Raw genomic sequence first — 13,457 nt, 5'->3', positions numbered from 1 at the left:
TATTGCTTTTGTTGTGGTATATATAGCTCTAATCGTGTGTGTGTGTGTGTGTGTGTGTGTGTGTGTGTGTGTGAAATTCTTTAAGCAAGCCTTTGTTATTTTACAATTGGGAAAATGCAATTTCCTCTTCATAAAAAGACTAAAGAGTACAAGCTAAATTAGAAAATGTCACTTTCCAAAAAAGTTCTCTTTGATTCCAAAATGATAAAGAGATAAGAAGGCAACACCCGAGAGCATGAGAATGAGAGACATTCCTGGAGGTTTTTATGACAGGTTTTTCGGTTCCAAACTACACCAAAGTAAAAACATTATGTACTTATCAAACTTTAGTTTAGACTTGCCAGAATTTCTTTCTGAGTGAACGTGAATTATCCTTGCTGGGTATGTTTTCTTGTTATCCAAAGGGAGCTCCTGTGAAAAACAATTTTCATTCCATTTTTTCTGAAAGGTTAACAGGTTACCTCTTTATGTTGCTGAATTGTTTCACTCAGTTTTTTGGGGGAAAGTCCCTTCACAGGGTCAATGCTAATCATAATGTGGTGCTTTTCTGTATTTCCCACTGCAACAACCCTGTTAACTAAGTTTGAATTTGAGGAACCCCATTAAAAATTGTCTTTGAAGAAAAAATAAAGAATTGCCTTTAAGCTTGGTTGGTAATGGGCAACATATGACTCCCTGGACACTTAATATTCAATTCTAGAATACTCTCGGTTTCAGCTCACTATGTAAGGACCAGTCCTTTGTGACTGGACATAAATTAGTGCAGGGTTGGAAATCTGCTGAGACACTGTTATTCAAGACTTGAAGACAATATGATTTTTTCTACATATTTTTCTCCAAATCAATTTTATAAATTCTAGATCTACAGTTTCTCCCAACTTCTAGTTCTTCCATAGTATTTAATAATAGTAATCTGTATGTTTGTTAGACATTTTTACTATTTAATCTTTGTCATTTACTTTCTAAGACTACGGTTGTTTTTCTCAAAAGTACTTTGTGAACTTCATCTTCATCTCTTACCTACTCAATGAATTGTTTAGTTACATATTTGCATTGCATTATAATCTTTGTTACTGGATTAACTAATACTTTCTGAGCTTTGCCTTATTACTGACTTTTAAATTAAAATTTGTTTTACAGTTCATTCATTTGATCTCAATTTTCTTTACAGATATTCTGTGAATTAATTTTTTTAATTTATTCAACTTCATTTCACCTTAGGAGAAGCTATACTGTGAATTTCAATTTTCTTAGCTGGTTCTCTTCTGGATCATCTGTTGTCCATATTTCTAAACAAAGAGTGCCTTTTGAATGGCTCTGTAACTTTTGTATTAGAAAAATATCATCATAACCCTCACTGAGGAATCAAGAGTTATTTAAAATGAATACACTTGCATTTCATATTGGTTTATTCATAACACTACTCTACCTTTTACATTTTAATTTAGTTTATAAAAATCTAAGAAAAGAGAATAAACACCTTTTAGATAACATAATTTCCATTGATGTTTTTAATGATTAGTTTTATATATCAACTTGGTTAGGCTATATTACCTGGTTATTTAATCAAACACTAACCTAGGTGATGATGCTGTAAAGGTATTTCATACTTACAGTTGTCATCTACAATCAGTTGACTTTAAGTAACGGATGTTACCCTCCATGATATGTACGTGGTCTTTGTCTAATCAGTTGGAGGTCTTAAGAGCAAAAACTGAGGTTTCCCAGAGAAAATGAAATTCTGCCTCAAGACTGCAGCCTTAAATCATGCCTGAGTTTTGAGTCTATGCAGCCTGTCCTACAGATTTAGATCTTATCAACTCCCATACTTGCATGAGTCAATTCCTTAAAATAAACAAATAACACTGTGTATATTAATGTACAATTAGGTATATTTAGCACACCTATATATTCTGTTTATCTGGAAAATCCTAATAAGACATTAATAGTTGGTCATGTAAAAATAAATATATACATAAAAAATAGGTACCTTTCTCTGCTTGCTGTATGATATTTCTATTAACAGTAAGACTGCACCTTAAAGGAACAAAATGAAACAGGAGCTGACTAGGGTATCCACTGGTACTAAATATTATGTTGTCATTGTATTTTCATGGACGCATTATGAAAAGCATCACTAACAAAAATTGAACCTATATGAGTATAAATGATATAAACTTTGGTACCATGAAGTTTATATTGTCCTAGGCTATTGAACTCATAAATATGTCATCATAATAAATCAAATCTGTATATGGTGAGTGAGAAAACTCCCATGTTACCTAATGAGGAGCTTTGTACTGTGAAACATAAATGTACATGCATAAACAATGTGCTTGTTGCTTTATTCATTCTTTCATATGCTTGACTTGTTGAATGCTTACGGAACATTTACTCTATCTCAGGCATTGAGAAGCTACAAATATATAAGAAATTAATTGTAATATTTTAATAAATTATAAATGTTATGTTTTACTAAGTATATTAAATTTATAAATTATACTTGTTATTATTTAGCGGGCTTAGCAACCAGTCCTTGGAGAAATTAGATCCAGGCAAAACTCTGGGCTAGGACTAATTTAATTAGGTAGTGAGGTTTATGGCTAAAATAGATGTCTTTTCAATCCTTTCTCCCATCAAATATACCACAGGGGTAGAAAGTCAAACGAGAAAGTTTTTTTAAAAAAGATTCAATGATTCTGAAAGATATCTGCAATCCTTAATCTAAATGTAAACAGAAATCAGAGGGAAGAATGGTAAATGACTTGGCAGAATAGAAAAAGGAATGCCCGTGTGACTGAGGAGGCAAAATCCAATGAAAAGTGAACCATTGTTGTCCCGTAAGACCTCCAAAGACAGAATTTGGAGACCTAAGGCCCCTGGAAAGCAAAGGGAAGCCAGGGTGCTAAAAACACAGGGATTATTGAAACGTCTGAAAAATGGTTAAGCCCAGGTCTTCACACTAATCTAGGGAAGATAGGTGACCACCCCTTCCACCTCTCTCTCTCTCTCTCTTTTTTTTTTTTTGAAACGGAGTTTCGCTCTTGTTACCCAGGCTGGAGTGCAACGGCGCGATCTCGGCTCACCGCAACCTCCGCCTCCTGGGTTCAAGCAATTCTCCTGCAGGAACAGTATATACAGGACCTCAGAACCCTGGAAACCAGACACAGGTTAGCAGGAGGGAAGCACAGGATTGAAAGTAAAGGAGTTAATTCTAAATTTATAAGTGGGAATGGTGAGATCTTCAGTTCCTTCCCCATTTAGCTCCAATAGCCTCATAACCCCCAGAAGACACCACAGAGATTCTTCTCAGGTGAAACTGAACTCAAAAAGGAGACTCACAAAACCTAAATTTGAGGACTGCTCCAGTGAAAAGGTTGGCATGATAATATCTAAAATTCATAAACACAGGGCTTATATAGAAATAGTGAAGGCACTTGTAAATTTTTGTTTAAAGTGACCCCTGTAAATATGAACATATGACAAATAATCACAAAGTATTTGATAAAAACATTTAACACTAAATAATAAACCACAACTTTAAAAAAGGAGCCCAAAAGGAGGGAGATAAAATGTAGTGAACTACCGAAAACTTAAAAATAACTATCTAAAATATTCTCGATGAGATAAGATGTTCTATTTTAAAAGCAAGAACGGTGTAAAATATGTAAAATGATGGAAGAAATAACTCTTGGGAATTAAAAAGATAACTGAAATTAAAAATTCATTAAAACATTTGGAAATGTAGTTAAGAAAATTTTCCCTGGAGTTAAACAAAAGACAAAAAGACATAAAATAGAAAAGAAAAAAAGCCCTAGAAGATGAGTATGGGAATTTCAATATGAGATGTGAAATTAAAGACAAAGAGAAGAGAGAATATAATTGAGCGGACATTATCAGAGAAATTATTCCAGATGTGAAGAACCTAAATATTCAGATTGAAAACTGTCATCACAATGAAAGAACAGACCCACCACAAGTCACATTACTGTGAAACTTCAGAATACTGTGTATGCTATCTCCAAGGCGATACTAGATGGGAGAAGATAAGGGAGTAAAGTTTTCAAAATTCTGAGGGGAATTTATTTTCAATCTGGAATTCTGTAAGTAGCCAAACTATCAGTCTTACATGTGTATAGAATATTTTTTAAACATGCAGGCTCTCTAAGTACTTGCTAGTCCATGCATCGTTTTCAGGAAGCAAGCGAAGGCTGGCCTCCATCAAAATTGAAGGAAGTCAAGACAGAGGAAATTAGTTTTTTGATTCCAGAAATAGCTAGTCAACACAGACACAGTGACAGGGAACCACCAGGATGATTTTTAAATGAAATTCCTAGGACAGCACCTATGCAGTTGGTCTCAAGAATAAGCAATTCCAACTGGAACATGAAAATGAAGAATTACAAAGGAATACCTTTAGGAAAATAAATTAATAGAAAAGGTAGCCTTCCTGACAGTTTGGGCTCTGTGGAAAATTACACTGAGTGGCCTTTTTTTATGGAGTTGTTGAAGAATATTCTTAAGATTCAGGGTAAGACTGAAGAAAATCAAGTAAAGAAAATGATAAGGTCATCATCACAGAAAAACAGTTAGGCAGAAATGGAATTATATTCATTATAAACCACTTTGTTAAGCAGTGAATTGTTACAATAATGAAAATATTAATGCTTAGCTATAACTTACAATATACTGAGAGAATAGGGAAGGAGAAGTAGGAATATAAGAGAATTAAGTCTTCATTGTCTTATGTGAAAGTCAATAGTTACTATCTTAAAGTTGATGACTTGAAAAGAGCAATATTCCTTTATTATTTAGAAATGTACCAGAAAGTAGGGGGAAAATATTTAAAGGCATTACCTCAAAAGAGCGGTATATTAGGAAAATTCGGCCCTCCTGTCAAGGGCATAAAAGTTTGCTGATAATGTTGTTATAACTCTTTTTACTATTTGACTGTTTGGACTTTGATAAATATTGAAATTATTTTTAAAAATTAAATGAGAGAAAGAGGAAGTCTCAGAATTCTAAAGACTAAAGCGTTATTTTTCTGCTATTCATGTATCACTGATTATACAATATGCAGATACAACCTTTCTGATACCACTTTTCATTTGTGTGATTTCATTCTGCTGCTTATAAAATGAATTAATATTTTATATATCTGGGCTAAAATCATAGGCCCAAAAGTTGAGAGGCATTAAGGTTTTTTCATAAAAGAAAGGGAGTTATACAACTCTGAAATTTCACTTAGGGAAGAACTAATTGTCAGTCTACATGTCAAAGCATGACACATTTTAAAAGTTTTAATGGTCAAGACCTCTCTTTTTCAGAGGTAAATTTAAATAGCTCACTCAATTTTCTTCATTTGCAAATATTATGTATTCCATTTATTATGCTATTGAATTTTATCTTCCTGAGAAAGGCATAATACACATTATGAAGTGACATATATAAGACTAGTAGTTCGAGGTTTGCACTGTTACATATATCTACTTTCCAAAGAGGGATAATTATCTTCTAAATCATTACATATGTGGTAAGGGTTAGGGGGTTCAGGCCTGTAACAGGGGTTTTGGCCAAGTTGTCAGACACAAATACTTTATTTAAACACTTTCTGTTACTTTTATTTTTTATGAAGCCCAAATTTTCACATTAATAATTAAAAACTGGTAATAGGAGCAGAATATCTTATATTCTCTCTTATCTCTATTTATTTGTTGTGTTCTCTTTCCAGCAAATCAATATTTCATGGCTCCCTACAGTTCTCAGTATTTTTCATCTTGCTCTTTCCCCTAAGATTTCCATAAAACTTCCTATTCCCTGCTCAGACCTACTCTTTTTCTTGTCACTTTGGAAGGAAGCACTCTAGCCAAGAATTTGAACTGTGCCTGACATTCAAGGCCTGTAGAAAGCAGTTTAGTAATGTTTCTTGACTTCAAGGCAAGTTTGAATCTTCAGTTTAAGAAACAATCATATAAAGAAAAACCACAATGGATTCAAAACATGGTCTACATTTCATATTCGGGGCAAAAATGCCTACAACAATAAAAATTTTTTAAATTAGGTATTTGTGATAGGCACCCATCCTCTATTTCCAGGGAATATTCTTCAGTGAATACACATGCAAGCCAGTCCCATGCAATATCTGTCCCCAAATTGCTATACAATAGGAACTAATGTTTAAAATAATGCCTATGGAATTATAATTAAAATTGAAGTTTAATTTAAATAGCATTGAAGAATAGGAATTGAACTAAAACTGAAAAAGGGAGGGCTACAAGAGCACTTCTTATATTAATAAGTTATTTTATAAAGTTTAGCATACATTAACTTTTGATTTTGTTCCTGCTGACTTCCCTGAACCTCACGGTAAGTTTAGAAACTAAAATCCATGTTGTTTGAATCAAAATGAGCTAGGTTTAAGAACACTAGACCTAGCTCTAGATAGGCTCATGCCATTCCTCAGGTCTAGGGAACAGCTAGAGATTGGTAGAGCAGATCCCATCAAGGTCTTCCAGAGAACTCAGAATTGATCCACCAGAACATTAGAGTTTCAATGCAAGCCAGATCGCAATCTTTCTTTGTACATGGTGGGTGCTGTGGGCTAGGAATAGCTTTAATGCATTGGAGGACTTTATTGCTGCTGGAGAAAGCTTACAGGCCATGCTAGGTAAACCCTTAAATTTTTTGTATTCAATTATTGACCTATCTTCAATACTTCTGTGCCTAAATCCACTGACATAATGCTAGCCTGTCTTATTTTACTTAAGATCTCAGCAGCATTTGACCAAGTATATTAGACTCCCTCCTAAAACTAAAACATTTTGTAAAGGGTACTATTTCAACCAAGGGCTTTCTTCTGGGTCTTGGTTAACATAAATTCACAGTTAAGTCCTACCTAAACAAATATGTTAACCTCCCCTGATTTTCTGATTGTTACATTCAATAAACTGCACTTCTATCCAGTAGGTCAAGCCAGAAGACTGGGACAAGTTTGGCCTCTTTCCCCTTCCAGTAGACCTTCACATTTTGCTCATTGTAATTCTTAAATACCCATAAAGCCCAACTATGACTTTCTGTCTTTCCCACTGATGTCTCTATTGTACAAATCTATACCCTGGCACCCAACTGGCCTCACCACTCTCCTCTGTTCTTGTCTCTCCCTCTTAAAGCCTTTTACTGATTTGCCCTTATGACAAACTTTAGCCTCTTAGCATATATTTCAAGACCCTCCATGATTGATTCCACTCACCATTGCACATGGTCATATTACTTTCAACCTGCCCTCTCCATTTTTTTCCTCATGTCAGCTACATTAGAGCTCCCGTCTCTTGCTCACCTGCTTCCCCCATATTGCTCCTGCTTTCTCCAATCTTGTCCCCTTCTTCTTGGCCTGATTACCTCCTATACTTCATCTGAGTATTCCTTTAAATGCCTTTTCCTCAGAGAAGCCTTTCTTGCTTCCTAATTTAATTTATTAAATGTTGTAACCACCTTATCCATGTGCTTAGGTTCTGGGCTTACCCTCATTTGTAACTATGCAATAGGCAGGAGATGCCAATAGTTTTAGAAGTAACAAATTTTAAAATGAGAAAATCCTATCTATTATTTATAAAAATCAAAGAAATCTCAATTACACATCTCAATTGCACAATTAGGGACTAACAGAACATTAATGTGGAGTCTAAAATTTGCCGTGGCCTCAATTTTTTGTAATACTTTTAGTATTCATTCAAGCGGAATTCCTTACCTGTACTTTTAGTTCAAAATGAATCAATTAATTTCTAGTTAAATAGTTGTTTGTGACAGAATTTAGGATAGATTAGAATTAGGGTAGATTAGAATTCTAATACTTACCAAAAGATTCATATTGATATTTTAATAATTGTAAGTGGTCAACAGTATTAATGGGAGCAGAGTAAAATACATTTTTTTAAAGATACATTAGGATGACCGTTTGAACAATTATTTTTACATACTGTTTTTTATTCTCAACTGTATAGCATAATAGTACCTTAATAAAACCTTAATTTCTCTCTCAAAACAACTTCAAAAGGTAGGCAAAAGAGTATCATCATTTTCTTTGCATAAACAGGGAGTTTAAATGGTGTACTGAAACCCACCAGCTATTAAGTTATTGATCCAGAAATAGAATCTAGGTCTCCAAGTTCAGGACTCTCTACTATCCGTCCTACTCATGTGTCATAATCCTGAAAACTCAAGGTATTAATAATTTTGCAGTAACAATGCTCTCTCCAGATATTCCTATTTCAAAACGCAAATAATTTTATGAAGGTTGCATATGAAAACTTGCCTATGTGTGAATTAATTTATCTATCATTTTCCCTTAAGACAGAGGAGCTCTGGGCTAGGAGAGATTTGTAGCCAATAATGGGTGGCTGGAAAAAAAAAAGGCCATCAGAAAAATAGAAGGAATGGATGCATTAAGGGAGCTTTGCATATTTACCTCTTTTCTTGACCACCTCCATATAAAAAAGCCTCATTCTAACCAAGTATATTCTATTTTTTAAAGTAGCTCTTTTCTAGCCATATTTAACTGGCATGAATAAAAATAAATTAGTATTTTGATCTGTCTGTTCCTGATAGTTGTAGCACCGCACATGTGAATAGCACCATACAATTTACAACATATCTGTATATTCATTATTCAATTTGATCTTTGCAACTGATATATGGTTTGCTTATTGATCGATGAGGAATCTAACTCTCAGAGGCTTAATAGTTGAAATAAAGACCAAGTCTCCTTCCTCAGGGTCTAAAACCTTTCTTTCCCAAACCCCACAATGCTCATGCTCATAGAGCATCATTCTCAGTGGATACTCACATTTCATCACACCTTGAATTTCATAAACAGGCTTGAGAATCAGGGTACCATAAAAGTCTTTAGGAAATGGATTCGTTGAGTCCCACTTATTTGAAAAATCTGTAAGTTTTACGGTTCGTGTTCTGTTCTTGGGAATCTTCCATTCAACAATCTCCTTTAGAGTATAAATATGTTCATCTTCACACTCGTAGAATTCTCCTTCTTGTGACAAAGGCAAATTAAATGAATGATTTTGATGATTCCTTACCACCGCACAGCTCACCATTATTTCTCCATCGATCTCTTCAACTGAGTTGAGCATGATTTGCTCACCTTGCTTTATGACGAGGTTCTCTAGTTTTATATCTTTCTGATGATAAAAGCAAGGATGCCCTAGTCTACTTGGTCCAATATGAATGGTCCTTGTGATTTCTTCCATAGTAAGGTACGGAGTTTTATCAGCCACAATCTTAAAAAGACCTAATAACAGAAGTATGTGAATTAGAAAGAGAGTTCTTACAATGAAAATTCTCACAAGAAATCACAATGAGAGAGTTAAAACACAAATACCACGTACATGTTTAAAGTGATACTCTTTTAAAGATTAGAAATGCTTGTTTTAATCTAGAATTCTTCTAGGTAAAATTATGAGGTATTGCTTATAGATCACTAGATCATAAGACCAGACAATACAAATTAAGACAAGGTGAAAATACCTTGAAATAGAAAATTTGTTCTTGGAAATAAGAAATCTGGATGAGATACTGGCTGTGTTCCAACTACTTTGTGATCTCAAGCAAAGCTAACCTCTCAGTCACATTTTAAATTTTTTATTTTTAAAATGAGAAGATTTGATTTGGCCAAATTTTTTATGAATGTATTCTCTAGACACACCAAAATTAAAAGATATTCCCAAAGGGAACTGATTTCTAGTCACATCAATGATTAAAAAGCTATATAGCTGGGCCTGTAATCCCAGAAACTTGGGAGGCTGAGGTGGGAGGATCACTTGAGTCCAGGAGTTTGAGATCAGCCTGGACAACATGACAAAAACCCATCTCTACAAAAAATACAAAAATTAGCTGGGCATAGTTTCACGCACCTTTAGTCCCAGCTACTCGGGAGGCTGAGGTGAGAGGACTGATTGAGCTTGGGAGGTGGAGGTTATAGTGAACTGAGATCACTCCACTGCACTCCAGCCTGGGCAACAGAATGAGACTGTCTCTCAAAAAAAAAAGAAAAGAAAAAGAAAAAAAGCTACATAGCTTGGACTAGATAGATGGTAGTGACGGTTGCACAATATTGCAAATGTACTTGATGCTACTGAACTGTACACTTTAAAATGGTAAAGTTCATGTTAGTGTATTTTACCACAATGAAAATATATCTGCATAGGTCCAATTAATGTAAGACTTCTCAGAAACTTTAAATGCACTGTGACTCTCAAGAGGAGAATATGAGATGCAGAATTTCCCAAATTTCTTTGATTATAAAACTTTTGAGGAAAACACACATTAAAATCACAACATAATATATCACATAATGCTCCTTGAAAATACCAGGTTCTGTAGTTATTCTGGTCTGACTGCTCTTGACTATATTTCAATCATTATTCTCATTTTCTCTCATTACTTCTGTAATTTTTCCATTAGAAAATTGTGCTATTTTCACTATTACACTGATATCTATTTCACTAATTTCAGTATTTGAAATGTATTCTCTGATTCTTTCAGGATAATCACCTACTACAATAAATTTTTACTATTTAAGATATAGCTTTTTGTACCTTGGATGTCTAAATGGTTCTGTTTGATTTATTTTATTTTTATTTTATGGGCCACATCTACTTTGCATCACTTTCAGAAATTCATTTATTAAATATATTTTAATAAATTCCAGAGTAAATGAGAACAAAGAAGAAATTAGCTAATTGCATTCTTAACCCAAAAGTAATTAATAATATTACATACTAGCATGCTCTAAGAAGATAGTTTTTAAAAAACTTAGTAAAATTATATAGCTTCAAAAAATCATTTATTATTTCATCAACAAGTGTATTCCAGTGAAATTCATCTATATATCAAATAATTTTTAACCAGATTATAGTGTCTTTTTAATAATTTTTGGTTACTTTTCAAAGATTATTCTAATCAGTTATTTTTGAAGTCTATTTTTACTCATACAAACAGAAGGAATTTTGGTGATTTTTAGATATAAACCTCCTGAAAAAGTGTGAGTGACGCATTCTTGGCAGGAATGAGCAAGGTAGCAAATGCAACCTATCCTAAAAACTTTTAGAAAAGGAACAGTATTCATTCACTGCATGGTGTACCTGACTAAAAAAGGGAAAGACACATTTACGTTGAAGGAATTTCTCATTTTATTATACCTCATATTAGGGAGAATTCAATAAAATAGTGTTCTTGAATTCACCACAGTAAATGAATTTGTGTGTGTGTGTGCCTGTGTGTTTAATCTCATTTGTCTGTGTGTGAAGATTTATTTCTAAGAGTCCACAATCATTATCAGGAAACAGAAAATTCAGCAGTTTTTGTAAAATAAGTTTTTTTTTTTTTTAATAGGTACCTAGAATCTCATAAAAGGTAGAGACACATAGTTTTATTTCTATCCTAGCTATATCGATGACATAAGTCACAGAAGAATTAATTTGGCGTCATCTTTCTTGGGAAATAGAGCTCACCTAAGGTAATAACAGACCTAAAATATCAAGTAGGAAAAAGCTAAAACTCTAAGGTCCACCATTATTTCAGTTAATCACACTATTCAGAGCTGTCTTGTTGGATGTCTCTGTTGCGAGAAAAATGTGTCTGTGAATCTGTGTGCTTTTCCTTAAAAGATGATGAAGTACACAGTTTAGCATACTAAGTAGCACAATGTAGGAAAAATATTTGATTAACTTATCTCTTCATATACTATTGTAGCCAATCCAAATAATTCCTTCTTTAAAACAGCCACTGAAAGCCATAAAAACTAGGGCATGTTGCTGCTGCTTTTTTTAATATGATGCTGTATTGGAACTTCAGTTCCACAGTGAAGAAAGTTAAACATAAATTAAAGCACCATTGGGACTGATGAGATCTAAATGTGACAAGTGGTTTTCTTTTTTCATCTTTTCCTCGAAGTGTACAATAGTTTTATACTGGGAAAACATGCTTTGTTATTCTTCCAAAAAAAAGATAAGACCCATTCCAAGAGTTGAGTAATCAAGTTAGTAAAATATGCAACCTTTATAAAACAAGTTAACAGGAGAAAATAGATGTCTATTTCCACCTTAAATTGTTAGATCTTTATTATTATTTTATTTTTTATTTTTTGAGATGGAGTCTCATTCTGTCTCCCAGGCTGGAGTGCAGTGGCATGATCTTGGCTCACTGCCATCTTAGTCTCCTGGATTCAAGCAAGAACCTCAGCCTCCTGGGTAGCTGGGATTACAGGCACACACCACCATACCCAGTTAATGTTTGTATCTTTAGTAGAGATGGGGTTTTTCCATGTTGCCCAGGCTGGTATTGAACACCTGACCTCAGGTGATCTGCCCACCTCGGCCTCCGAAAGTGCTGCAATTATAGGTGTGAGCCACCACACTGGCCTGTTAGCTCTTAAAAGGAATTTTATTTTTATTTTTGAATTAGGAGACATTGTTCATAAAGAAAATGTCACTTAACTAACAAAAATCACGGGAAATGCAATAGATTGAGCTGTTAATTAATAAATTGAATGTAGTCTTTCAAGTCCTTTCCTTGAATCTTAGGTTTTGAGGGTGCTTATATTTTTAACCCATTCTTAATGATTTACAGTTTTTATTAACAGTAATTGCAGCAACTGAAATTTGTTTAGAAATTTACAAGTTTGAGAACTTTCTTATATGCATCATTTATCCTTACAATAATCTTTTGAGGACAATGAAAGAAATATTATCACTATAAGGGGATATAAAAATGTCACAATTTTTACAGCTGGTAGTCATAGCTCTGGAATCTCAATCTGAGCTTTGACATCCAAGTTTTGCATCCTGCCACCAAGCCAGGCTTGCCTCCCTGTTGCATGTATGACTTATAAGGACATTGCTCATGAGAATAACATGTTTATAGGTCTAGCCAACCAGCCCTCTCTTTGCATGGATCAGTCTTCCCCAGATGCCACAGTATGAGAAGAACAATAATAATCTCCTGGTCCTACTTCAAAGGTTTTGATAGGTCATTTCATGCACACCATTTCAATCTGATGACGAATACAGATACTTGAGCTAACATTTCTAATGGAAACTGGATTTGGGGTAGTCTTGAAAAAGATAGATTTATAGAATATACCGACCTAAAAATTGCCTTAGGAATGTAACACACTGATAGAAAAGCCACAAGAAACATGTGAAATGAGAAATATATAATAACAAGGATGTTTAGGTTGGCATATTCTACAAAACTATCAAAGCAAAAAGTTCAAAACCCTCAAAGTATTGGAATATAAAATAATAATGGCCTGAACTGAGAAGAGTCTCCAGATTTTGGTATCAATTACAGATCACTGAACATCATCAACTAATGAGTGACTCCAACAATCTTCATAGAAGAGTCTTCGAGAGCAGAAATAAGCAATGTGGGGAAAAATCAAAGTT

At 34.0% G+C, this 13,457-nt stretch overlaps 1 protein-coding gene across 1 annotated transcript in view; it reads right to left on the bottom strand.

The window, feature by feature from the left end:
- THEMIS (thymocyte selection associated) overlaps positions 1-13,457 on the bottom strand; it is a 207,061-nt gene that overhangs the window by 110,995 nt on the left and 82,609 nt on the right. Inside the window, exon 3 of the mRNA XM_012435113.3 lies at positions 8,843-9,301. Within this exon, the coding sequence (XP_012290536.2) occupies positions 8,843-9,301 (459 nt within the window). The remainder of the gene's footprint in view (positions 1-8,842; positions 9,302-13,457) is intronic.

The sequence above is a fragment of the Aotus nancymaae genome, unplaced genomic scaffold, assembly GCF_030222135.1.
Source record: "Aotus nancymaae isolate 86718 unplaced genomic scaffold, 86718_ANA_hifiasm-v0.15.2.pri h1tg000040l, whole genome shotgun sequence".
Lineage (NCBI taxonomy): Eukaryota > Metazoa > Chordata > Mammalia > Primates > Aotidae > Aotus > Aotus nancymaae.
The sequence above is the reverse complement of the archived record's forward strand: the minus strand, read 5'-3'. Positions and strand labels throughout refer to the sequence as shown.